The sequence below is a fragment of the Leptonotus elevatus genome, chromosome 9 (genome assembly GCF_054856555.1).
Source record: "Leptonotus elevatus isolate MCC_2025b chromosome 9, RoL_Lele_1.0, whole genome shotgun sequence".
In the NCBI taxonomy this organism is placed as follows: domain Eukaryota; kingdom Metazoa; phylum Chordata; class Actinopteri; order Syngnathiformes; family Syngnathidae; genus Leptonotus; species Leptonotus elevatus.
The window spans coordinates 13,403,829-13,428,502 of NC_141247.1; the positions used below are offsets into that span (position 1 = coordinate 13,403,829).

Genomic DNA, 24,674 nt, shown 5'->3' on the forward strand with positions numbered 1-24,674 from the left:
CATGCCCCCTGAACAACCACTAACTTCAAAATAATGCTCAAGACAGAATACGCTGATGCCATGCAATAGACTAAGATTACTTTTATTTTGAAGTTGGCCAGCATGATGGTGTGACCGGCTGACTGCACGCTTGACTTGTCTTCTACACATTTCGGCTTGCCTTACTGTAGTTTTTCATTGCCATCCCATACCAGTATCAACACGCCGCCCTCCTGATATCATATTAATCGCTAATTTAGGGCACTAAGAAACCTCTAGTTTATTACGCCATCATTGTGTAATTAGTCTCCGGTGTTAGCGGTTAGTCGGTAGCTGCTAGCAGTGAGTGCACAGCTGGCTGCTTTTAAAGAACCGGTAGTCCGACAACTGTGGCTTTGTTTTATTTATTTTCCTCTTTTAATGATGTGAACATAGGCTAGTTTTTCATTCACTCTTAAAGTGCAGTTTGAGGTATTTTTCTTTCTTAAAAAAAAGAAAGAAAGAAAAGATAATTAGAATCATTTCCATCCTCATTTTCTTTATAAAACATTTATTCATATTAAATAAATAAAAATATTCATCTCAAAATGTCAAATATGGCTTGTGTTCCTACATTCTCAATTGACATATTTGACAATTTGAGTTGAATCTTGTTATTTAATGGGAACAAATGTTTTATAAAATAAAAGGAAGACAAAGTTCTGTTTATCTTCTTTTTTTTTTGCCGATCCCAAAAATGATCTGATCCGTGATTCAAATGCGTGATCTGATCTGAACCGTGAGTTGTTGTTTTTTATCCATTGCACCAAGTGATTAATACTTAGTGAGATGAATAGAAATGTGTGTTGTAAAAAAGTGCATCAAGATACATAAATTCAAAATGGATCAATAATCGTTTCATAATAAAATCGTAGCCCCTGAATCATAATCGTAATTGAATCATGAAATGGCCAAAGATTCCCCACCCCTAGTGACGTCACTGCCTTTTTTTTTTCCCCGTTTGAGTACATTCAGGAAATACTGTACACAAATTCAATAATTTTGACTTCTTGGACATAATGATTAAAAAATATATATAACATAGACCAGAGAAGTGAACTCATATTGAAAATGATATTGAATCGCTATTTGTTTTTTGTTTGTCTGTTTGTTTTTTGGGTACTCCTGCCAGCCCAGATAAATTATAATGGCTGCAGATGTCACTTTTGATTAGTGTCTTCCATTTTAGCATGGACTGGCGCCTCGAGCGCGCGCTCTTGCTGTCGCGCGCGTGCTCGTTCACGTAAGAGAGCTGCCTACTCCAGGCAGCGTGGATACAACTTGTGCGGGTGAAACTTTATAATACAGGCTGCGCAATGTCCGTCACATGAACTACGACCTTTCATTTTTGTCTTTTTTTGGCTGGGGGAGGAGGGGAAAAGTATTTCCATGTCCACAACTCTGCCAATGTCTGACGACGGGGAAGAAAGCGATGGCGGAAAGAAAGCCCGTCGTTCCGAGTCTCCCTCTCCGCCTGTGTGTCTCCCCCGAGGATCACCTTCCTGTCGGCGGCCCCTGGACCTCTTCTCCTCGGCTTCTCCGCTCCTGGAGGACACGGATCCGCCTTACCTGGCCTCATCGGACTGCCTACACTCGTCCCCGGAGAACCGAGACCCGGAGGACTCCTCTCACCTCACGCCGCCAAAGTTGCGCAACCGCACCGGGGACTCTCCGCGCCAGTACGCGCACCTCGACGTGGTGTGCGAGCACTTCGGCGAGCCGCTGCCCCCCTGGAAAGGAAGCGGCCCCGGGAACGATGGGAACCTTCAGCACCGCGGACAGAGAGCCCAACGAGTCACGGAGCCCCCGGACTGTGGGAACCACCAGGCCATTGAGCACACGAAAAACGAGCTGAACTCAGACTCTCGACAATCGTGAGTTTTTGTAATTCACTTTTTGTTTGTTGTTTCTGGTTTGAAAATCCAATGAACCGACAAAAGACTAAACAGTTAGACTTAGTTCAATTCATTATAAGTAGGACAAATTAAGCTCATGCCACAATTGGAGAACAATTTAGCCACCAATATTTTTTTAAAGGGTCAATTAATGTAAATTTTTTGTTAGTGTTTGTAGAAAAAATTTGATAAACTCTCATCATTTGATTCATCCATTTGTACCATCAACGATAGCCTACACTTTTTATGAGAAAGTTGTCATATATTTCTTGCTCAAACTTAATACACAGGTACCTGAAAAACATAATTACAATTAAATACATAAAGTTAAATATTATGTGAATACTAATTTACATTTAGTACATAGGACCCCCCCCCCCCCCATATATTCCAGGTTTGGCAATCACAATTTATTTATTTATGTATTTATTTATTTATTATTTTTTTATAATGAACTTATCTAACAATATTCATGGAAAACCTCCACTTATTCGTTTCTTTTTAAGACAGAATTTTTATTACAATTATTATTATTATTCATTTTCATGGCGAAACACCATCTGCACGTATGTGAGCGTTTGAAATGCTATAAGCCTCTTATACATTTTTGGCTAATAATTTGCAGTATATTTATAGGTTAAGCTATTACAATCAGCAATTGCAATCGCTTTAGTGGAGCGTTATTTATGTGCGGTATTTGCAGGTGGGCTAGGTCTTGTATTCTACTTTCAGTAACACATTTTCCAATCAATGCTGTAATGTTAGACTTTTTGCTCAAGAGTACATGCTATAGCCGTGGTAGGTGCTATCCTAACTGGTCATGAATAAACTTAGCTATATAATTAAAAAAAGATAAAATACGCAATCATATAGGGAAAGGTGTTTCTCGTATTTGGATAACATCAATATGACCAAATGCAGTTTTACACCATTGCTCCGCCTCCAACTACATTGATCAACATTTTCCGATCGGATGAGCAAATATTATATATGCAAAATATACAGCACATGACAACAACAACAAACTTGACTGTCACTAAAATTAGATTGTGACGGTGCTTTGGCCTGTACTTGTATGTTTTATTTCTGTATAAATGTTATCACAACAATTTAATAAGCACTTCCTAGAGGAGCTTCAAGAGAAGTAAAGCAATAAAGATCTTCACTGCTCCATTGATGGTTCTGTACACCAGTAATTTCATCAATAGAGTGGCGCTTCTTGAATCAAAAGTACTTATCCAACCTGCTGCTCTAGTTGACCCTTTTTTGAACAGTACGAGTTTCTGTTAAGTGGATCTCTCTGCCTCTTTTTATTTGCTGGGTTTTGTCTTTCAGATATTGTGTCGTACATTCTATGACCTTTCCTCCACTTACCTAGCATAAACATGTAATGAGGTGCATTCACGTTATGTACAGAAGGCATGTATAGAAGTGGACCCTACGGGGGTTCAATTGAATTTGTGTCTTTAGCTTTTGTTATTTTGTCCAATCCTTGCATTGACTCACACAACCTCTGATTGATTCCACAGCATGAATCCTCAAACTGAGCGTCAACAGGAATTGGGTCTATTCTCCTTCTCCTATATGCTTAACCCATTCACTGTGAAAATCAACAATAGGCTCAGTGCAGTGCATCCACATGCTGAGACAAATGGGAAAATGAATTGCGACTCTTTAATGGGTGTTTATGCTGCCCAGGCGGCTCAGGGAGGACAATCAGATATTGTGAGTGGCAGGTCACACTGCTGGCTCTTTGATCGTCTCCTGTCTGCAGCTTTGATACGCCAGCGTTCGCCTTGAAAGGAGATGGATGGGGATGCTCAAAATGAGTAGGCTGTGTGATGAACATGCCTGTTTCTCATTATGGGGGAAACATGATGGGCAACATAGCTTTGATCCTTAAAATGAGCAATGTCTGTATGCAAGTGTGCTGGGCACTTCTTTCAACAGTCTATCCTCAAAAATATAATTTCAAACATGATTGCACCTCTGTCTTTTTTTCTAAAGTTTAATGCAAATCGGTTAATCTTTTCAGTTGCTTTAATGGAGTAGAAATGACTTGATTGTCATCTGGTGTATAGTAAAGCAAAAAGAAAAGCGTAAAGAAGAAGAAAAAAAAGATTCTGTATTTTCAAAGCCATGCCATTTCTTGTCAGAAATTATTTGATTGAAATTGCCTGACCTTTCTCCTTTACTTAATGGAGCCGAGCCCTTGTACAGAGGATATAAAAAGTCTGCACACCCCTGTTCAAATGTCAGGTTTTTAAACTTATTTCAAAATTCCACCATCAATATGATATAATCTGTACAACTCAATTTAAAACAATTAAAAAATAAAAATCCAGAGGGAAAGTAAAAATTAACTGATATGATGTGGTTGCATGAGTGTGCACAACCCCTTATATTTATAACTGGGATGTGGTGATGTTGAGAATTCACCAATCATATTCCATTGGCACCTTGTAAAGTGTATTTGATTAACACCAAATAAAGTTCAGATGTTCTAGTAGCCTTTTTTTCTGATTTATTTATTTATTTATGCTTTCTAGCGGGAGCCTGAAGCTTTTGCTTTAACTGCTTTAAACTGCTGTTTCAAACGTTTCATAATTCCTTTTACCTTGTATAAGGCCCCAGTTCCAGCTGAAGAAAAACAGACTGAAAGCCCGATGCTGCCATGACCATGATTCAAACATAGCTTTTAGAATAATGTCTAAAAAGTTCAACCATAACTAAATCAACCAAACACATTTGGGGAAACTGTATTATGGTCTAACTGGAAATATGAACAGTTTAAAGTATCAGTCAGAAAATCTTTAGAGTTAGAAAAAGCCTACTAGAACATCTGAACTATATTTGGTGTTAATCAACTGCACTTTATAGGGTGGTAGGTGTGTGCTGACTCCCTCGTTACATGAGTTTGAATGTGATTGGTTAATTGTAAACACAGCCACATCCTAACTAAAAGTCAATCTATTCACATTATTGGTGGATTTTTTTTTTAAATGATTCATTTTCATCCCTTTGTTACATCAGAAAAAGCTAACATTTGAATAGGGGTGTGTAGACCTTTTATATCTGCTGTGTTGATTTCTTATCCACTTAGAAAATCAGAAAAAGATCAGCACATATGGTAAATTAAATCATTTTGATGAGTTATCATCGGCTTGGTGTGGCTATCTTAGTATATTTATTGTATTTCTAGCACCTGGAACCAAACCAGCAGGAAGTGGCCATTCTACAGTGTGCAAAATCAATCTATAATACCGCTGGCCATGACATGGAGGCAGGGGTGACATGCATGGTAAAAGGACAGATTAAATGTTGAACCTCTCTTCACAGTACATCGACTTGACGTTCAAGTCTTGGCACCTGGATGCCTCGGTTTGCAATTCCAGCTTCAGTCGGGTCTGTCCAGCCTCAGCGAAGAGAAGGAAACATTTGTACTCATAGTAATCAGCTCAGATGTACACACTGACAATGATTGATAATGTTTCCAAGTGGAACTGATAGTCTTCTTTAAGGAGTAACATATTCAATAGCTGTAATATCTCAAACAAACACACACACTTAAAGGTCTCATATTATTCAACTTTTCAACATACTAAAATAGTTCTCAAATGTGTAAAAGACATGTCTGTGACACGCATTCATCAAAATTGACTTTTAATCTAATATTTTTGCTGTGTTCAAAACAGCCTGTTTTTAGGGGTGTGTCACTTTTATGTAAATAGCTGCACCAAGCCACGCCTTGCCCATACCCTTCTCTCTCGAAGGGGCAGTGATTTCAGTCATGGTAGCCATGTGCTAATGTTGTGAATGGAAACGGACTGGCCATGGGAGCAGAAGAAAAGAAAAATACAGACATGTCTTTTACACATTTGAGAACTATTTTGAATGCTTGTAGAACTTTACAAGCAGTTATGAATAGCACAAATGTACATATTTAGGCCACTGCGTGTCACAACGTGCAAGCCGTCTAGTCGAAACAGCTTAGCGGCCAGTTAGCATCACAAAGTCATGTCAACTAGGTGGCGAGTTGCCAGTCTTGGGTTGCCAGGCAAATTAACCACCGCGGATTGTATCTTGACAAAACAATACGCAACCGCTTTATATTATCCAACCACCGTCTGCTTTATCATATCTGACCTCTTGTAACCAAACAACTTTCACACGACAAATGTAGCTCCCACTTTAGGCACTAAAAATACACTAGTAATATGGTAGAAGGTGCACATCTCTTATTAGAAAGGATAGGAAGAAAGGCTAAATCAAAAATGTTAAACTTACATCTTTCCCGTTTGCAGTCGTGTCACACTTTTGGGAACGATCCATTATGTTTAAACGTGTTGCAAATCCAGCTCTGAACAGGCTTTTGCTAACAAAACAGTCCTTTGAGAAATGATGTCGGTACGCGTCCTTCAAAAATAAAATTAATCCACTGTCTTCTCAAAGACTTGGGACGAAGGAAGCAACCATTTTTTCCTGATCATTGTTTCCCCTCTCCACGGACCATTTGCGAGCAGCGAGAGAAAAAGAAAGGAGCAGCCAGCTTCTCAAATTTCAGTGGGCCTGACAAACCTTTACCAGAGGTGGTGTCACTAACCCGAGGGGGATGGCTCGAGTGCACTTCTGTGTCTTTTTGACGTCACTAAATCACGGAAGTTTAATCTGCCCATTTGAAGCACACATTTTAGAATGGAGGAGAAAGCTAAAGAAGTCGCAGACGCATTTTTTTCATACCTGGTTGGATTGTAGACAGGCTGGCGATGCATATTACTGATAGAAAACCCCACTAAAGTGCATTTTCATACTATGGGACCTTTAAATTCATTGTCAGAGACCATGCATCTTAAAGGTATTAATTATAATGCCATGTAACAATAGAGCTGCAAACCTCAGAGAGGTCTTGAAGATGTTATTCACAATATATCAGCGGGTTGCTCAAAACTGCTGATCACTCTGTGGCAAGAAAGCACAATCTCTGTAAACACATTATTTTAATCTATTTTATAGCACACACACAACTGTCAGAGTCACTCTTTTTGTAATTCAAATTGAATCACAGTCACCTCAATTGGGAAAGAGAATGATGAAAACTAACATAAGGGATGGCAAGGAGTAGGACATCCTTTCCATTCTTATTCTCTTGAGCATGCTGTGCATGTTGTAGTATAAAATGATTCACTGTTTTGCTAGTTCTTGTAATGTTCTAATAAGGTCACATTCATAGTATTTATGTATTTCCGTGTAAGAGAGAGCAGGAAATGAGTCAAAGTGCCGTTCCAAATGTGCAACTATGAACTTAACTGATGAGCCCATCATCTTCACACTTCCACCTTGTTTGAAAGTCCCTAAGAGCCAAAACATTACAACATGTTCCACCTGTTGTTGCTGTGTCCATTCAGTCATTAAAATTAGAAAGCAAATTTTCTTTCTGACATTTGCTCACTTTCACCTTCTTCAATAAAAGCAGAATATGAACAGGTGAATGAAAGGAAGTGATCATTATAGAAATGTGCCCGAAGTGCCAAAACTAACCTGACAATGTGAAAAAAGCTAGCAAGCTTTCCCCGTTTGTACCAAGTAGGGATGCACCGAAATGAATTTTTTGGGCCGTAACCGAAAACCGAAAATGAGAAATGCTTGGCCGAAAACCGAAACGCCGAAAATAAATTATGCACATTTTTAATTATCATTGCATTTCTTATAATTAATTAAAATTATGATATTATTATTAAATATGTAGGCCTATTAACACGGGCATTTTAACAAAGCACAATATAAATTGAAATGCGTCCACACCACAGACATCAGAGACATGTTGGCGAATGGTACATTAAACACCAAACGCGAGGTGAGCAACTGAGCATTTTCTGGCGGTGCAATTGCAATTTATAGTCTATGTACAGTACTTCGCACCGGCGGGCACGGATGCGTGCGGTGCGGATGACGCATTTGTAGGCTATTTGGAGCAAGACACGGTGCGGCACACTTAAAATCGGCACATTCACGTATCACCAATGTTTAAAAATAAATTAAGTTTCTTCGCACCAGCCAATCGGCTCTGGGAACGGACTGCAAAGTCACACACGCCGTCCTGTACAGATCTGTATTCACCCGGAGATAGTGGTAAGTGTTTACTTGTTTAAAACTGTTTCAGCAATAATGCTAACATTAGCTAAAGTATTTAACACGGCCACCAGAATGCAAGTGAAAAAGTGGAAGCGTTTGAAGGGCTCTCATCAAAGAAAAAAAGGAAGGCGCTGCAGGAGAAAGAGTGTCTCACCTGTAGTGCAGTACTCGGCAGCGCTCTCTTTTTCGACATAGTTTACCAAGCGACCCTCTCCTTTTGCGGTGTGCACAATGAAGCTGCTGGTACCCACAAACAAGGCAAGGCAGTCACTCACTCCCGTGTTTGGTGTTTAATTCAAACAGACACTTGCTTGCAGCTGTGTTATTTAAAAAAAATTTTGCTTGCGTCACCACAACATATTCTTTCGGCTTGAATTTTATTTCGGCCAAATGACGAAAATGCAAATTTTGGCTTTTTTCGGCCGAACATTTTCGGTAGCCGAATATTCGGTGCATCACTAGTACCTAGTACATACCACATTGTGTCCATGGAGCAAAGAGGTCGTAGCCAATCCCTTTCTATCATACTATGGAGTTCATTAACTGTTTGTAGCAGGTCACTACCCCCCATTATACACAGTTATTTCAAAGCAGGAATGGCATAGCACTTTTGTACCACGATGCTTTGAACATTTTTCATTTCTTTCCCTGTGTACAGTCGCTGCGGTCACATTCTTGTGACGATTTGTAAATTGGACCATATATCAACTTGAAAAATGAAAGTTTCATCCCTGGCTGCATTTTTTTTTATAAGCCTCACATGGAACTTCATGACTTTTGTCACTATCTCGGTCAAAGTGTTTGGCCACAGCAAAGATCTTTTTTGTACGAGTAGAAGGCACAAATGTGTTACGACTGACTGGCGACCATTTCAAGGAGTAGTCCACCTTTTGCCCAAAATTCAGTTGTAATAGGCTTCAGCTCACTCGTGACCCTGAACAGGCTCAGCTGTATGAAATGGATGGATGCCAGAGACAATTAAGGTGATGGCTTCATCTCTTCCTAATAGCCATTGACCTGGAATGACCTTTTGATGAGCTTTGACCCTGGTTGTGGTTCAACGAGCCCATGCATTGTGGATGCTTTCTTTTGTGCCAGGGGAAAGATCCATGTTAAACACTGTTAATTAAGTTTGACCAATCCCTGCCAAAAAAGCACATCAATTTAGGAGTTGGTAATTACTTTGTACCCTTTTTAAAGCATCAAGTGTGGTGCATTTAATGATGCTGCCTTTTCGTCTTGCTTCCTTGCTTTATCACCTTGCTATTATTAGCTGTATTAACTTAATTGTTCCTCAGCATTTCCTCCTATTTCTACAGGTTGGAGGCTATGCACCGCCGGCACACCACGCTGAGGGAGAAAGGGCGTCGCCAGGCAGTCCGCGGCCCAGCCTACATGTTCAATGAGCGTGGTTCGGCTCTCACTGCAGAAGAGGAGCGTTTTCTAGATGCTGCTGAGTATGGGAATATTCCTGTTGTGCGTAAAATGCTGGAAGACTCCATAACCCTCAACTTTAATTCTGTGGACTACATGGGCCAGAATGCATTGCAGCTGGCGGTAGGAAATGAGCATCTTGAGGTGACTGAGCTGCTCCTGAAGAAGGATGGCTTGGCTAGGATCGGAGACGGCCTCCTTTTGGCTATTTCCAAAGGTTACGTTCGCATCGTGGAAGCCATCCTCGGCCACCCTGCCTTTGGCGGGGGTCTCCGCCTGACTTTGAGTCCCCAGGAGCAGGAGATGCGTGATGACGACTTCTACGCTTACGATGAGGATGGAACACGTTTCTCGCATGATGTCACGCCTATCATCCTGGCCGCTCACTGTCAAGAGTATGAGATAGTCCACATTCTCTTGACCAAAGGGGCTCGCATCGAGAGGCCTCATGACTACTTCTGCAAGTGCATAGAGTGTATGGAAAAACAGAAGAAAGACTCGTTCAGCCATTCACGTTCAAGGATGAATGCGTACAAGGGCCTGGCCAGTGCAGCTTACCTGTCACTCAGCAGCGAAGATCCAGTGTTGACCGCCCTGGAGCTCAGCAATGAACTGGCCAGACTTGCCAACATCGAGACAGAGTTCAAGGTACGGCCATTTCATTTAAGTTGTTGGTCAGTGTAGCCATCTTATTTTCAAAATAAAATCACATCAACAAAGGCCAGATAGATGTTCATAGTTTATGCAGTGTCCTCTAACTTTAGCTGATAATGTGGTTGTTTTCGCCCCAATTATAAAGGCACTTTTGCTTGGCTATACCTATCTTATTTTAGTATTTCCTATTCGTGGTAAGTCATTAACTATTGTTTAGCATTTTCTGTCATTCTTTAGTCTCCCTTTGTTCACTTTTTTAAAGAATAAAATTAATTTTGGTTTGAGTTTTTAGTTGGGGGACATAATTTTCCAATGAGTTTGTGCTAGACTTCCTGTCCAATTCTGGGGATGGGTAAGTATACCAGGTTGATACCTTGAAATAAAATTATTATATATAAATTATACTGATGTATCAAGCCGAAGCCCAATTTTATTTCAAGGTATTAGAACAAAATGTGATGTCGTTGATTTTTGTGGGAAATCTTGTATCAAAAGTACTAGTGGTATCGGTACTTGGTATTGGTGACTACTTAAGTGTTGAGTACTCGTATTGGTATCGGTCTGGAAAAAAATGGTATCAAACATCCCTGTCCAACTCGATTCTCCATTGCAGCGATGGGAATGTGGTGACCCACACTCTGAGTGGTAAACAAAAAAGAAAGAAAAGAAAAAATTATAAAAAATTATAACTATACTAACTATATTGCTACAGTGCACCCCAACTTATGCTCAGTTCAGCACCTGCAGATTCACCTATTTGCAGATTTGTTTGAAATGTTTTTCAATTACTGTGATTGGCTGGCAACCAGTTCAGGGTGTACCCCGCCTACTGCCCGAAGCCAGCTGGGATAGGCTCCAGCAACCCCCGCGACCCTTGTGAGGACAAGCGGTACAGAAAATGGATGGATGGATGGATGTTTTTCAATTAATTAGTTATCTTTAATTAATTATTATTATTTTATTATTATATTTTTGTACGTTTTTTTTTGTTTTTTAGAATGTTTGTGGTTTAACCCCTCTCTATTTACAGGCTGGCACGTATATTGTCCATATTTAAAATGGCACATTATAATCTGGTTAGGAAGTCCCTTATGTGGTCCCCCAGTAGCACTGATGTAAAATGTGGCCCCCTCCATCATTTAAGTTGCCCCATCCCTGCTCTAAAGTCTGCTGAATTTCTGTTCCACAATGACTCTGCGCACAGTGCACAATTCAAGAGCCATAAAGGAATTCCCAGATGAGAGAAAGCTATCATAACAGTAAAGAAGAGGCCAACTCCACGTATTTTTCCATTTTCACCTCCAGTGAACAATATGTTTGTTCACATTGTATAGTTCCAGTTGATTACACTCAACATTATATTTACAGTCTAAATCATCACATCAGATAACAATGATCTGATAACCATTTCAATTTCGCTGATGAATCGTCTCGTCCCTTATCTGCCCGTGTGCTTTTTCTCTTTTAATTTGTCCCTCACCTCATTCATCCACTCTTCCGTCTCTCTGCCCAATCTTGTTTGTCATCCAGCCCCTCCACTCGCTGTGCTCCCTGTCTCCAGACAAGTTAATGAGAAGGGCACACCTGAGGGAACAGAGTTGTGTTGGCACTCATCTGTCTCATTACCATTTCATTATCACCAGCTTGTCTTCCATGGCTGGCTCTTTTTCTCCAAATCTTTTCTCTGTCGTCATCTCGCAATGGTACAATATCCTAATATGTGGGAGAAGGGGCCCATTAGTATGGCACTGAAGGGTGGGCAGGTGTTGAAGGGTCCAATGTGGGACCAAGCGGGCAGTTTAGGAGTTGAGGAGCTAACAGCCTTGTGCACCAAGATTGCAAACATGAGCAGCATCAAATGATGAGAACAGGGTGAGCGTGGAGTCATGCACGCTGTCTTCATTCAATACATGGGGGGAAGTGTTCTGACTGATAAAACAAACAAACAACCATTACCAAGGGAAACAAATAATTTCCCTGCGTCTGACACTTCATTTCATCACTCACAGATTGTGTCCTTTTCTGGCTTTTGACATGGTTGTTATTAATCATATGATTCAGACTCGTCCTCATTGTCAACATGTTGATTAAAAGCACAGAGTTATGATGTTTTATGTGACATTTGCCCACACATAAGGGAGGGTTTAATCCTGTGTGCACAAAGACAAGTGTAATCAGCACACACGTACAAGCTGTCACAACACAGGGATGAGAGCAGTTTATGAAAACATGCATCAGGACTTCCCTGGCAGCAGAATATTTATCTCCCTACAACACACTTTTCAAGGCAGCACATCAATTTCTCATAAGAACCCATAGACACATGCAGAGTCTCAACCTCTCAATCATTACAAGAGTGAGTATGAGGGGCAAATGAAGGTGAAGTTATTCAGCTCAGATACCATGTAAAGAGAATTTGGAGATTTGCTGCTAAATACGTTACTTGTATTCGAAGATAATTGCTGAAAACATGTGGACAGAATAGTCAGTTGTGATAAAGATATAGCATTGTACTGTTTTTAACCTATGGATGGGTATCACGATAGAAGTATTTCATATAAGTCGATCTCGATAATTACTAAAAAAAAAAAATCCTATTCAAAATCAGGACCCGTACAAAAAAGAGAGGCTCAATAATGTATAGGCAATTTTATTTGAAAATGTAATATTTAACCTTTAAAGGGAACGTCAATGTTCTATGCAGCCCCACTAGACTAAATATGGCATTCTGGTTAATATTGTGGTCGTGGAATATGAGTTAAGCAGCAATATCCAGCAGTTCTTATCAATATCAGAAGGCGGCCATTTTGCCACATGCTGTCAAGTAAAAATGACATCACAGTTTGTCAGATTTCAAGTAACAACCAATCACAGCTCAACTTCAGAAAACAAGTGGGCTGTGATTGGTCGTTGCCTGAGCTCTGAGCAACTGTGATGTCATCTTCAGTCAACAGCAAGTGGCAAAATGGTCGCCCCCTGAGAGGGATAAAAACGGTTGGATTTTACTGCATAACTCATATTCCAGAGATGAAATATTAATAATCAGAATGTCATGTTTAGACTAGTGACATATATAACATAATATTGTCCAAAATAATTTAACCTTGACTTCCCCTTTAATAAGAGGTCAACGGTCAACACAACTAGAAAAAAAAAAGTCAAGTGAACAAATGGTCAATAAGTATTTTGTCACCAATTACAATGAATATCCCTTCACATCAAGCATGCAAATCAAAATACAAACTTGTCTAACACATTATTTCAAAATATGTGTAACGTGTCAAGTACTTTGTAAACATAGAAACCAGAACAAATTTGAGGTTGTCAGAAGAGCTGCATCATGACACAAACCCGTTACCAAGTCCAGTAATTTTTAAACAGTAGAAATATCAAGTTGGCATTTGAAAAAATAACTATCAAATATGATGATGTGACCTTTACACCGTATTACATGGCTTGGCGGGGCTGCGTCCCGCTTGCTTAAAACCCAAAAATGTATTTTTAGCGTGTGTGAAAGCTTATGTGCATTTTGATTGTCTGTCATATGTGACATCTCCATATTGTGTAACTCTGATCCAAATTTTGAATGAATGAATGAATCTTTAATGCCACTGCACATGGAGTAGTACAGAGCAACACAACTGACAAACCGTCCAAGAAAAATGAAAAACAATGACCAACAAAGGGAGACAGACGTAAAGGCCTGTAGTTGCGCTCCGAGATCTTAGATAAAGGAAGATGCTGGGAGGAAAAAAAACAAGGATGGAGCCATGCTCCCAAAGGAATCTCAGCAACTAGTGGCTAATGCCTCGCCACTCATGAAAAGTAACGAGTCAGTTTGATGATGTTCTGGCATTTGATGTACTTAGCTGGGCCGTGATTGGTCGAGCGGCTGAGGGTGGTCTCAGTTCTCTTTCCGGCTACTGCCTCCTTTATAAACACTATTGCCACACTACTGAAAGAAAGATGAAGGACCCTAACGTTCCTTAAAGCCTCTGTAGCCTTGAATGCTTTGTGGCATGGTTTTCTGCCACATTGTATCGAACATTTTATGTAATGTATTATTCTATTGATATTGATCACGTGTCTATCGCCATTTATCGCCCAGCCCTATTTACATAAATTCAGTGTTCCTGAGTTTTAGGGGTGAGGCTAAAATGGTACTCACCCGCTATATATCATTTGTTCACCGATGTAATTGCGAGTTACATAGGCCCGACCGACACGGACTCAGTGAGTGACTTAAGTCACCAAAAAATGAGTCAGGAACTCTTCGTACCTCAATTGCCCGACGCAATTCAAGGAAAACTGTGATTCTGTATTGAGTTTTGAGGCTCCACATACAACATACCGTACAGTATTATTTTCATTGGTTGAACCACAAAAACATGGTGTGATTGTCATGAAAAAAGCAGATGGCCACCAAGACAGGAAATGGGCAATAATAAAGAGAGAGTTTATGTATTTTTCACTAGGTACATTTTGAATCATTGATATTTGTCAGGGTTGTTAGCAACACTCTGCTCTGTGGTGTGTCTAATTTATAAAAGGCATTTATTGCCACTTGGGTATTTTCTTACTTTTAAGTTTTGGTACTTAAGGGTAACTGTAAAACATGCTGTTCAGCTCAGAAATAAAAACATGCCATTGAACTGCCATTGTGCAGAGCATATCACAAGACCTTAACACGTCTCTTGAGACTATTGTGTGATGCTACCACAGAAGGAAGGCCACTAGTAATGGCACAGAAAGGAATAATTGCTAGAAATGAAATGAAGCTAGTGATGAAAGAGTACCTGTGTCCTTAGGTGCTTAGTTCAATATAGCTGATGACATGAAGAAGAAGAATAAAAGAAAAATAATGGAACATATAGCTGAAAATGTGCTGTTTTTAAGTGATGCTGAATGTGCAAAAGGACCACATCCGGAACCATTACCTGGAAAAATTTCAGGTTGGCCAGCATCCTGAAACTGATTTAGTTTAACTTGAGGGGTTTCTCTGTGACAAGATGCATAAGAATGAAGATGAGATGAGTGGTCTTTGCCTTTTTAGAAGAAGAACAAAATTGATACTTTTTTCACACATCTTCCCACATCATGCATGACTCCACTTTGTATTTGAGTCACTCAACTGCAACCGACTTCCCTCTACTTCACACAGCTGGCTCCATTTTCATTCTTACAGTATCATTCCAATGCTTTTATCTCAACCCCCACCCCCCACGGCACTAACCACAGACCCTGAGCCGTGAGTGTAATTCCATGTGTGTGTGTAATAACCTGATGTGGGTCTTACAATGAAAACATCATTGATATTCTTATGCAGTACATGTTGAAGCATTGCTTTTGATTTGTATAGAGTTACAGAATCATGCCATATGTGTGTTCTTCGAACCTCACAGAGCAAGAATACACTGGAAACTGGCCTTTATTTTAGACTATGGTTTAGGTCATTAAATATATAAATGTTATTTACATAGAAGTTCGCTTTTGCTTTCAGGCTGGTGTTGTATTTTTCAAGTTATGATGTTATTAAAAAATAAATATCTGTTCTGTATTGAAAAGTAAAATTTTACTCCCATCAGAATTTCATCACCAACCAACACATAAATATTTTATCTACATAAAAACGTGGAATTATTAAAGGAGAAGTCAACCTTAAACAATTCTTGACAATAATATGTTATATGTGTCCTCACTATAGTCTAAACATGACATTCTGATTAATATTACATTTGTGGAATATAACTTATGAAGCAAAATCTACCTGTTTTTATCCATTTCAGGGAGCGGCCATTTTGCCACTTGCTGTCAACTGAAGATGACATCAGAGTTGCTCAGGGCTCAGGCAACGACCAATCACAGCTCACCTATTTTCCGAAGCTGAGATGTGATTGGTTGTTATCTGAGACCTCAGCACCTGTGATGTCATTTTCACTCGACAGCAAAAATTCAAAATCGCCGCCTTCTGATATTGATCAAAATTGTTGGATATTGCTGCTTAACACATATGCAATATTAACAGAATACCATATTTAGACTAGTGAGGCTGCATAGAACATATTTTTGTCAATCATTTTTTCTAAATGAATGGAGTTTTGAGTATATTTATTTTTATTCACATACCGTTAGCGTCGAAATGTGTATGACATCAGATAATTGACTAAAATGAGCATTACAAATTATCTGATATTCTTAGTATTATGTCGTTTTTGAGTTTGAAGTTCATCTCTTTTTATGACTTACTTTACTGATATTTTTTTTCTTTATTGCTTGTTTTCTTATTTGTACTGTATTCACTTTTTCATGCATAACAACTTCCTCTACTGGTAAACAATATTATGAAAACATGCATGGGGTTATTTGCTAACGGTGAAACCCAATTTCATAAGAGAGAGTGATTTCATTAAATTTAAAAATAATTTTACAATGCAGCCCTGTCTGGCATTTTCATTCAGATTAGACAGAGAAGCTCTTTGGGCATTTTGAAGATACAAGACAAGGCAATCATTTTCATTCGTTTGATGGCAGTGCCGCTCATAACATGGCTGATTGGAATCAGTTTAGTCAATACTCCTGAACCAATTTCCGTGAAACTTTGTGATAAGTGTAGCATAAAAAATACAGTATGTACTGAATATTAAAGTTTGATTCAAAGCTAGGAGTGGATCTAGAATTGTTTTACAAAACAAAACTCAGATGTACTTGTCTTACAAGGCACCAGTGTCTACCTTTTGTTTGACTCTTCTACCTCACTATCTTCTGTCCACGCTTCAGAATGACTACCGTAAGCTGTCCATGCAGTGTAAAGACTTTGTAGTGGGAGTGTTGGACCTCTGTCGAAACACGGAAGAAGTGGTAGCCATTGTGAACGGCGATGTTGACCTGTGCCCGCCGAGTCCTTACAACCGACCCTGCCTCAGTCGTGTCGAACTGGCTATCAAGTATGAAGTGAAGAAGGTAAACGGCTTGAATACTATTACGCAAGTATACAGACTACTGCTTGTATTTTTGTTCCAGATACATTATTAAACTATAAAAAACGGTGTACAAGAGCCAAGTTGTAATATGAAATGGAACAGGAAATATAGTCCTCAATCTATCGCATAAGTTCCTTCTTGCTATTTTACGATAAAATCTCGTAAGATTTATGAATGGGAGCTTTATTAAAAATGATGCCTTCATGAAGATAATAATGGTCAGTTGGAGAGATATTACTTTAATTACACACTGAGGTATGCCCATTAATATTTCACCCCTGTCATAAATAGGGGAACCAAAATATTGTGTCTTTTACATAGCCAGTCAAATCGAGCATTATTCTCCCCAGATGTTCCTACTTGAGGTTTCTGACTGAATTGCGTCTGCTACTCAAGGGATAAAACCAGGGATGTCTGTACTCTAGGCCTAATTCCCTGTTTTCACTTAACTGCGGGCACAGACTTGTTTTTTTGATTTGTCAATGGAGCCATCTTCTTTATTATTTACGTGAAATGTGCATAGAGAGACAGCAGATATTTAAAAAAATGATTGAAATTAACCAATCACATTCAAACTCATTTTAACTGATTTACTCCCAAAAAACGTATGAATATGTTCTATTTTAAATATTTTAAGTGTCCCAATGACGTATTTATGTGTTTTAATGCTAGAGCATACAGAAGGCTTTGATGCAGCCTCTCAACTGTAGAGAACGATTAAGGAAATGGTAGTCATTACAAAAAAGGCCAGCAGGTGGCAGCAGAGCAAAATAGATCAACCAGGGCCATGTTGAAAAAATGTCATTTGCCCACAGTTCTATACAGATTTGTCAATAATGATGAAACTTAGCTATATTCTAATGCTAATGACTGCAAAACGGAAACAGATAGAAATATACTTTTTTTTCCTGATGAAGAAAATAGACTCTAATCTTTCTTTTAGTAGGTTCAATGTTTTTATAGCAATAGAAAACAATATTCTGTGGGGCTTGCGAAATCAGTCAAAATCCAGTAAAACAGCCGGGAGTGAAGGGGGTTGCTTCTGTGAAAATGGCTGGGAGTGACTGAGTAAAACAGCAAGCATGTTGGTGGTAGCATCATAATTTAGGTTTTTTCCCCTAGAATTCAGATATAAGTGAACCACCAGTCATTGTTTGCTTTTGGGATATATTGGCACATACGTGTGAGTTTGCCTGTATGAACTGTGCGTAATTCAGAAGTTACTGTACTTCCAAATGCATTTTGGTGACAACCCAAAGAGGTCAATGAGCAGCTGAGTGGCATGACCTTTTAGACTGCTACCAAATTCATTCTGGACCACCTGTTGGCCACTGCAAGGAATCTGATTGAAGACTACACCTTTCCTTGCATGGGTAGGAATCGTTTATCATGTAAGAGGTCTCGGAGTTTTGCAGACGCAAAACTGGACTCTGTGCTATACTGAAAACTGGACTCTGTGCTATACTGAATGTCAAACCAATCACCAATTGCCATTTCTCTGCCACATTTCCTGTTTCTTTCTCACAGTCACATCTTAATTCCAGCGTTTGACCTTCCTTGCATCTTCTCTCCTTGAGCAAATTTTTGTTGTATATGTGCACACGTTTGTGTAGACTGTTTATGCTTCCCTTGATTCTCTACAAGCAAGCATGACCAATAATACTCAGGGAGATAATTGCACACGAGACAAACAGAGAGGGAGGGGGATTGTTGCCATGGAAACCAGGTGGTGCATGACGGTGTGTGTGATGCATGTTGCTGGTTTCAGGGGTGGGAGTTGTTTTGCTTCAATGCGTATAAATCAATGTGCTGAATGGTCAGTGTGTCTGTGTCTTTTGGCAGATCTAAATTAGTGCAGATTCACGCTCCATAAAAATGATGAGGAAAACTGGAAGTTTGATTGAGTGTTTGATTAGTTCTGTGGTAGTTGATCAATATACTGTAGCACTCCTATTAGAACACATTTGTTTCACTACCGATTATTACAGCTAATTTGGGCCAAAACGATATTTGTTGTTTGCATGGCTAAGTGTGCCTCCATATGTGTGCAATACAGGCAAGGTTTTAGATGAGATTGTTTAACAACATTTATACAAGTTTTATAGTAGATAAACACTCACAATTGTTTTAAATGGTCTGTTTCTGTATCTTTTTGATTAAATATTGCTTATCATAATTGTAATTTCTGTTATCGTGGAAGTGAATAAAAAAAAAAGATCCTAGAACGCAATATCTCTTTTGATGTTTTACTACAAGAAACAGGACTATAAAGAGAATGAAAGAGCACGAAAGAGTAGTCAGTACTAATATTAGCTTATCTAATTTAAGTCCAGTGTCCATGTTCTGACTATTAGAGAGGGCAGGATTAACAGGTCTAGCCCTAACCCAAGAGTTTGTTTTCATGCCTAGAAATATCTTGGCAGACAAAGAAGAACAAGCATATTTTGGATTGATTTGACATTTTTAATCTTGGTTGCATCTTAAATTTTGCAGTGCATGTTGCAGTTTTTCTGAGTAAAGGACCTTTCTTTTTTCATTTTCTCCCATTTTCCTCAAAATTATTTGTGAATATATTTTCTACATTTCATTTACTTCATTCCTGTTCTGCCCTCTCTCCCCAGTTTGTCGCCCATCCAAACTGTCAACAGCAGTTACTGACCATTTGGTATGAGAACCTTCCTGGCCTCAGGCAGCAGTCCGTTGGGGTTAAATGCTGGACCGTGCTGGGCGTCACCGTTGGTCTGCCATTCCTGGCTGTTGCCTACTGGATCATGCCATGTAGCAAGGTATGATGAACACTCACGCATACAATTTTATTCTCTCACTATTGTTTTCCTAATGCTAGAATTACAGTAGAACAAGTGAACATGAGAGAGGTTAGTCTATTACTCTGGTCTGGTATTTCTTGCTTTCCTTGTCCGCATTAGGTTGATTAGAATCTAAAGTGACATGCTGTAATGTGACATATACTCCTGAGATGATTGAACTGTTATGCAAAGCTCCAGGTCCCCTTGATGAATAATCTTTTAATCCTCTACATTATCATTAAGGTTTTAGCACTGTCTCTACATGTGTGTACTTATGTGCGCAGTAGGATTCGATAAAGCCTGTCAGGGACCCCTTAAGTGCCTCAAATGTGTGACTGATTAGTTCTGTAGACAAGGTGAAAAAAGTGTGTACGCTTGCTGAGAAAGCATATAAAACATTAACTTTGCACAGCTGATGTATATTTGTGTAGGTGATCCTGTTGAAAGTATTTTCAGAAGAGTGCAAGTCTTCGTTTTAAATATTTAGCTGAAAGAAATGTAGGGAATCCTGATCTTGTGCATTAGCATTACTAACATGAGCCATTTTCTTGACCTTGAACTTTTCCTAATGTAAGCTTTTTAATTGTGTCTAGAGATGTTGTATTGGGCTCCTGCCCTAAATCGCTGTCCTTTTTTGGAAGATGTTTGTTCTTTGTACTTTACACACTTGTCACCTGGGAGATTCAAACCCAGGGCTCCACAAGGAAAATGTATCCATGCATCGATACCCACATGGCTCACTCGTAATCGATTTCTACTTGATGGTTTTGCAGACTATCGCTGAAAGCACTAATTACAGCCAAGTATGCTTTGTATATTTGTGTAAAAATTAATGAATGAATGAACAAATAAATAAATTTGTAGCTCATCAATTAAATTTAATGTTTTCTTTTGTTATATACAATATTAAAAAATAATTAGAGAACATCTGTTAATCTATTGTGTTTCTATTGTCAGTGGACACTCATCTCTGCAGAATCAGAGCATGTGCAGATTTCAGGATATTTGCACATCCTTGCTGAGAGTCTCCTTTCACAAAAAGCACATTTTATTTGGTTGAAATGTGCTTTTTTTTCCCCCTCCAAACTGCAGTTTTGGGGGGAAGACAAATGAGCTTTTTTCCTTTTCTTTCTTTCTTTTTCTTTTCTTTTTTTTACTATAAAAACAAACCTGATGGGGTTTGCAGGTCTCACACAGCCCAATCTGGAACAAGCATCTAATTTAAGAAGAGAGCTGAACTGAATCAACCGTATCATCACAGCAGCTGAAGTAGGAACATGTCCAAGTGACAGGGGAATGTTTCCAGGATGTTTTCGCAGAATCAGGCGTCACCTTTTTCTACTTTGTGTGTGTGTGGGGGTGTGTGTGTGCATGTGTTTGTGTGTGTGCTTGCGTGCATGGCATTGGAAACACAGTGGGATGTGCTGCAGTGCCTGCAAACGGTAGTGGTCTCCTGTGGAAAGATAATATTGAACTCAGCAGGTTTGAATAGTGGTGCTGAAACTGTTGTATGTGTAGGGCATATTTTTATTCGATTGACGCACTCACATATGCAGAATCCACTTGCATTTTCTTTTCTCGGTCTATTCTGAATTCCGAATTCTTAAGCAAATGCCACTTTTGTTAATTTTTGTGAATAGTCAATGAAATTTGAGTTGTTTTTTCAATCAACAATTATATCTCACCTTATAATAATGTGGATATTATTGGTCAAAACAACCATGATAAAAATATATATATATTGGTTAATAGTGTTCCAAATTATTATTATGCACAATAAGTTAAGGCTCAAAATAAATGATTTCGCATTGCAGTTAAAATGAGAATTTTGCTACTGGTCACTAACACATTGAAAACTGAGAACTACAGATGGGTTTTTTTTTTCCTAATAATTGAACCATCAATTATTAGGGGAAACATGTTCACGTCACGTACGTGCGGTAGTCGGAGGTCGAGGCTACTTACACTGCACCGGCTAGCTAGCAATGAGCTTTGGCTGGCTAGCTAGTGTGGCTAAACATGTTGTGGAGTTGCTCCTAAGTCAGTAACTCTTTTCGTCACTCTTTGCTTCTATGGTGGTGAGTAAGTTACACTTCTGACAAGTATTGTTCTCACAAAGGGATGATGAGGAGTATGTGAGTTCAAATCCAGGATGGGACTCATTTTTTCCCCAACTTCAATTTCATGAATAGTCATTGTCCAATAATTTAGCATCCATTTTATTAAATGTCTTTTGACATGAAGTGTTTTTGACATAATAAACCCACTAAATCTCCATTCGTTTTCAATGACATATTCTTAAATTTAGCAAGATATCTTTCCATTACGTTTCACAACACTCCAATGACAACAGCAAGTCCTCTGTGGCTCATTGGAAAAGGCTACTACAGCAGATGTTTGACCAGTAAATAGAAGGCAATGGTTTGAATCCCACCTTCACTATATTGCAGTTCAAGTTTTCTTTTTATTCATTTATCATTCAACTACAATTATACTTTGTAATTTTCACATAATTTATCTTTCAATTTTCTTCATAAGCATTCAGCTTAGCATTCAGCTATTAGCATTCAGCTTTCAGTGTTCCCACGCAATTTCTTCAGAAATTGCACTTAGTCTAGTTTTTTTATGTATGTATTCACTTACCTACTTCTTGTTATTACTTTATTGATGTAAATTGTATTTACTTGTATACTTACTTACAATGTTTGTTTTATTCTTGACTTACTTATCTTTTACTGCATGTACAACACTTTGTATACAGCAATGCTTGTTTTAAAGTGCTTTATAAATAAAGTTGAGTAGAGTTGAGTAATCAAAAGATGACAGAGAAGCCATGCTAAATGCTAAGCTAACCTAAGATTGACACATCATAATCATTACAACACCGGAATGAAACACATTACATTGAGTACACTTTTCACAAAAGTCTGGCTGAAAATAGCAGGAAATAAGTGTCTGGACTCTGAAGACAATTTCGAGCCTACGTCACAAGTCAAAATGGTGGTCTAACTCTGTGAAAGTACGCTCTCCGCTCATTGAAAAGCATTGGGCTTTGCATAGTTGTAATTTGATTAGTAAGGATTATTTTGATTTCAAAATATGATGAAAGTTTGTTTTATTACTATAACAATCTGCCTGGTTTGTAGTCACAGGCAAAAGCAATGCAATATGCTGTTTGTTTTCACCGCGTAAAGCGCTGCATTGCGGAAATATCAGAAGTGCCTGGATTGGAATTGTCCTTAGCGCTAAATAGAACCGAAAATAAATCACGTTGCGAAAAACTCCAGTCGGGAAGAGTATCCTCTACAGTATTACTATAGTATGAAATATTGATGATATTGGTAGTGTTATTTGTTTGTTTTCACAATGTTTGTTTTCACAATGTTGAGTTTTGATTTAGACTTTTGAGGTCTGCACAATATTTATATGTTCTTATAATTACATTACTGTAGATTTTCTTTTTTTTCTTTTTTTCTTCATTTAACGTTGCAATAAAACCATACGGCCCATTTAGAAATACTACATTTAAATTGAAAATTAAAAGAAAATACCGTTTACTGCTATGCATAATGTAAATTTGAAAAACAAAAACTGTTCATTATGTGAAAAATAAAACATATGTTCCTCTATTATATTGTCATATTTGTATTGTTTGATAACAACTTGCATCAGGTCCCTGGGATTAACATTCCAAAAACTGCTTCTCAGTTACTGCTCAAATGACGCCATTGATTAGCAAAACTGCTCCTCAAAGATTTTTTTTTATAATTCCAAGCCCTTTGAAATGTTTCTGACATATAGATATAGCTATTTCAAACAAAAAAAAACATCTTTACTATTGAAGACATAAAAAGTCTACACCCGCGTTCAAATGTCAAGTTTTTATGATACAGGATACAGTATAAGAAAATGAGACCAAGATAAATCATTTCTAAACTTTTCTACCATCAAACCTGTACAACTCAAATGAAAAAATATAGTGGCTTATAAAATACTCTTTTCCAGAGGGGAAGTGAACATAAACAACTGAAATCACATGCTTGCATAAAATTTTTACACGTTTGGGAGATTTTGTTATGGTCCGATTAAACTAAGTTTGAGCTTTTTTTTTGCCATATTTCCTAAAGGTTTGGTCCACACAATACTGATCCTCACTAAAGTGAAACATGGTGTTAGCAGCGGTTATTTTTTCCCAACAAGGTAGAAGGAATTATAAACAATTCCGCATATGCAGCAGTCAAAACCTCAAAAGACCAACTGAGCTTAATTTGTGGTAATTAGAGGCACTTTCAGTGGTGACAGGTCCTGACTTTAACATGCGTTACAATGTGATTGGTTAATTCCCCATTTTAGTATATCACAAAATCTGGGCATTTAAACAGGGGTGTGTAGACTTTCTATATCCACGGTAGATCACCTTAGTGCGCTCATTCATTGAAATTCTGAGTCCATAGATAATTTGTGCCTCTATCTTCTACCTTCTATTGTATTGTTTCGTGCTTGCTCTTCCAGCTGGGTCAGATCCTGCGAAGCCCATTCATGAAATTTGTGGCTCATGCGGTCTCCTTCACCATCTTCCTGGGTCTACTGGTGGTCAACGCCTCAGACCGCTTCGAGGGCGTCAAAAATTTGCCCAATGAGACCATTACGGACCACCCGCGGCAGGTGTTCAGAGTCAAGACCACACAATTTTCTTGGACAGAGATGTTGATCATGAAGTGGGTGTTGGGTGAGTTGGGATACATTTTCATTAT

At 38.7% G+C, this 24,674-nt stretch overlaps 1 protein-coding gene across 2 annotated transcripts in view; it reads left to right on the plus strand.

Moving 5' to 3' along the window:
• The first annotated feature begins 1,275 nt into the window (after window positions 1-1,275).
• trpc7b (transient receptor potential cation channel, subfamily C, member 7b) overlaps window positions 1,276-24,674 on the plus strand; it is a 52,819-nt gene continuing 29,420 nt past the window's right edge. The window contains exons 1-5 of one of the 2 annotated variants that reach the window (XM_086085551.1): window positions 1,276-1,892; window positions 9,365-10,127; window positions 16,911-17,093; window positions 19,735-19,899; window positions 24,433-24,649. In XM_086085551.1, coding sequence (XP_085941677.1) covers window positions 1,408-1,892; window positions 9,365-10,127; window positions 16,911-17,093; window positions 19,735-19,899; window positions 24,433-24,649 — 1,813 coding nt within the window. In that variant the 5' untranslated portion in view covers window positions 1,276-1,407. The remainder of the gene's footprint in view (window positions 1,893-9,364; window positions 10,128-16,910; window positions 17,094-19,734; window positions 19,900-24,432; window positions 24,650-24,674) is intronic. The other variant, XM_086085552.1, reaches the window with a different exon arrangement.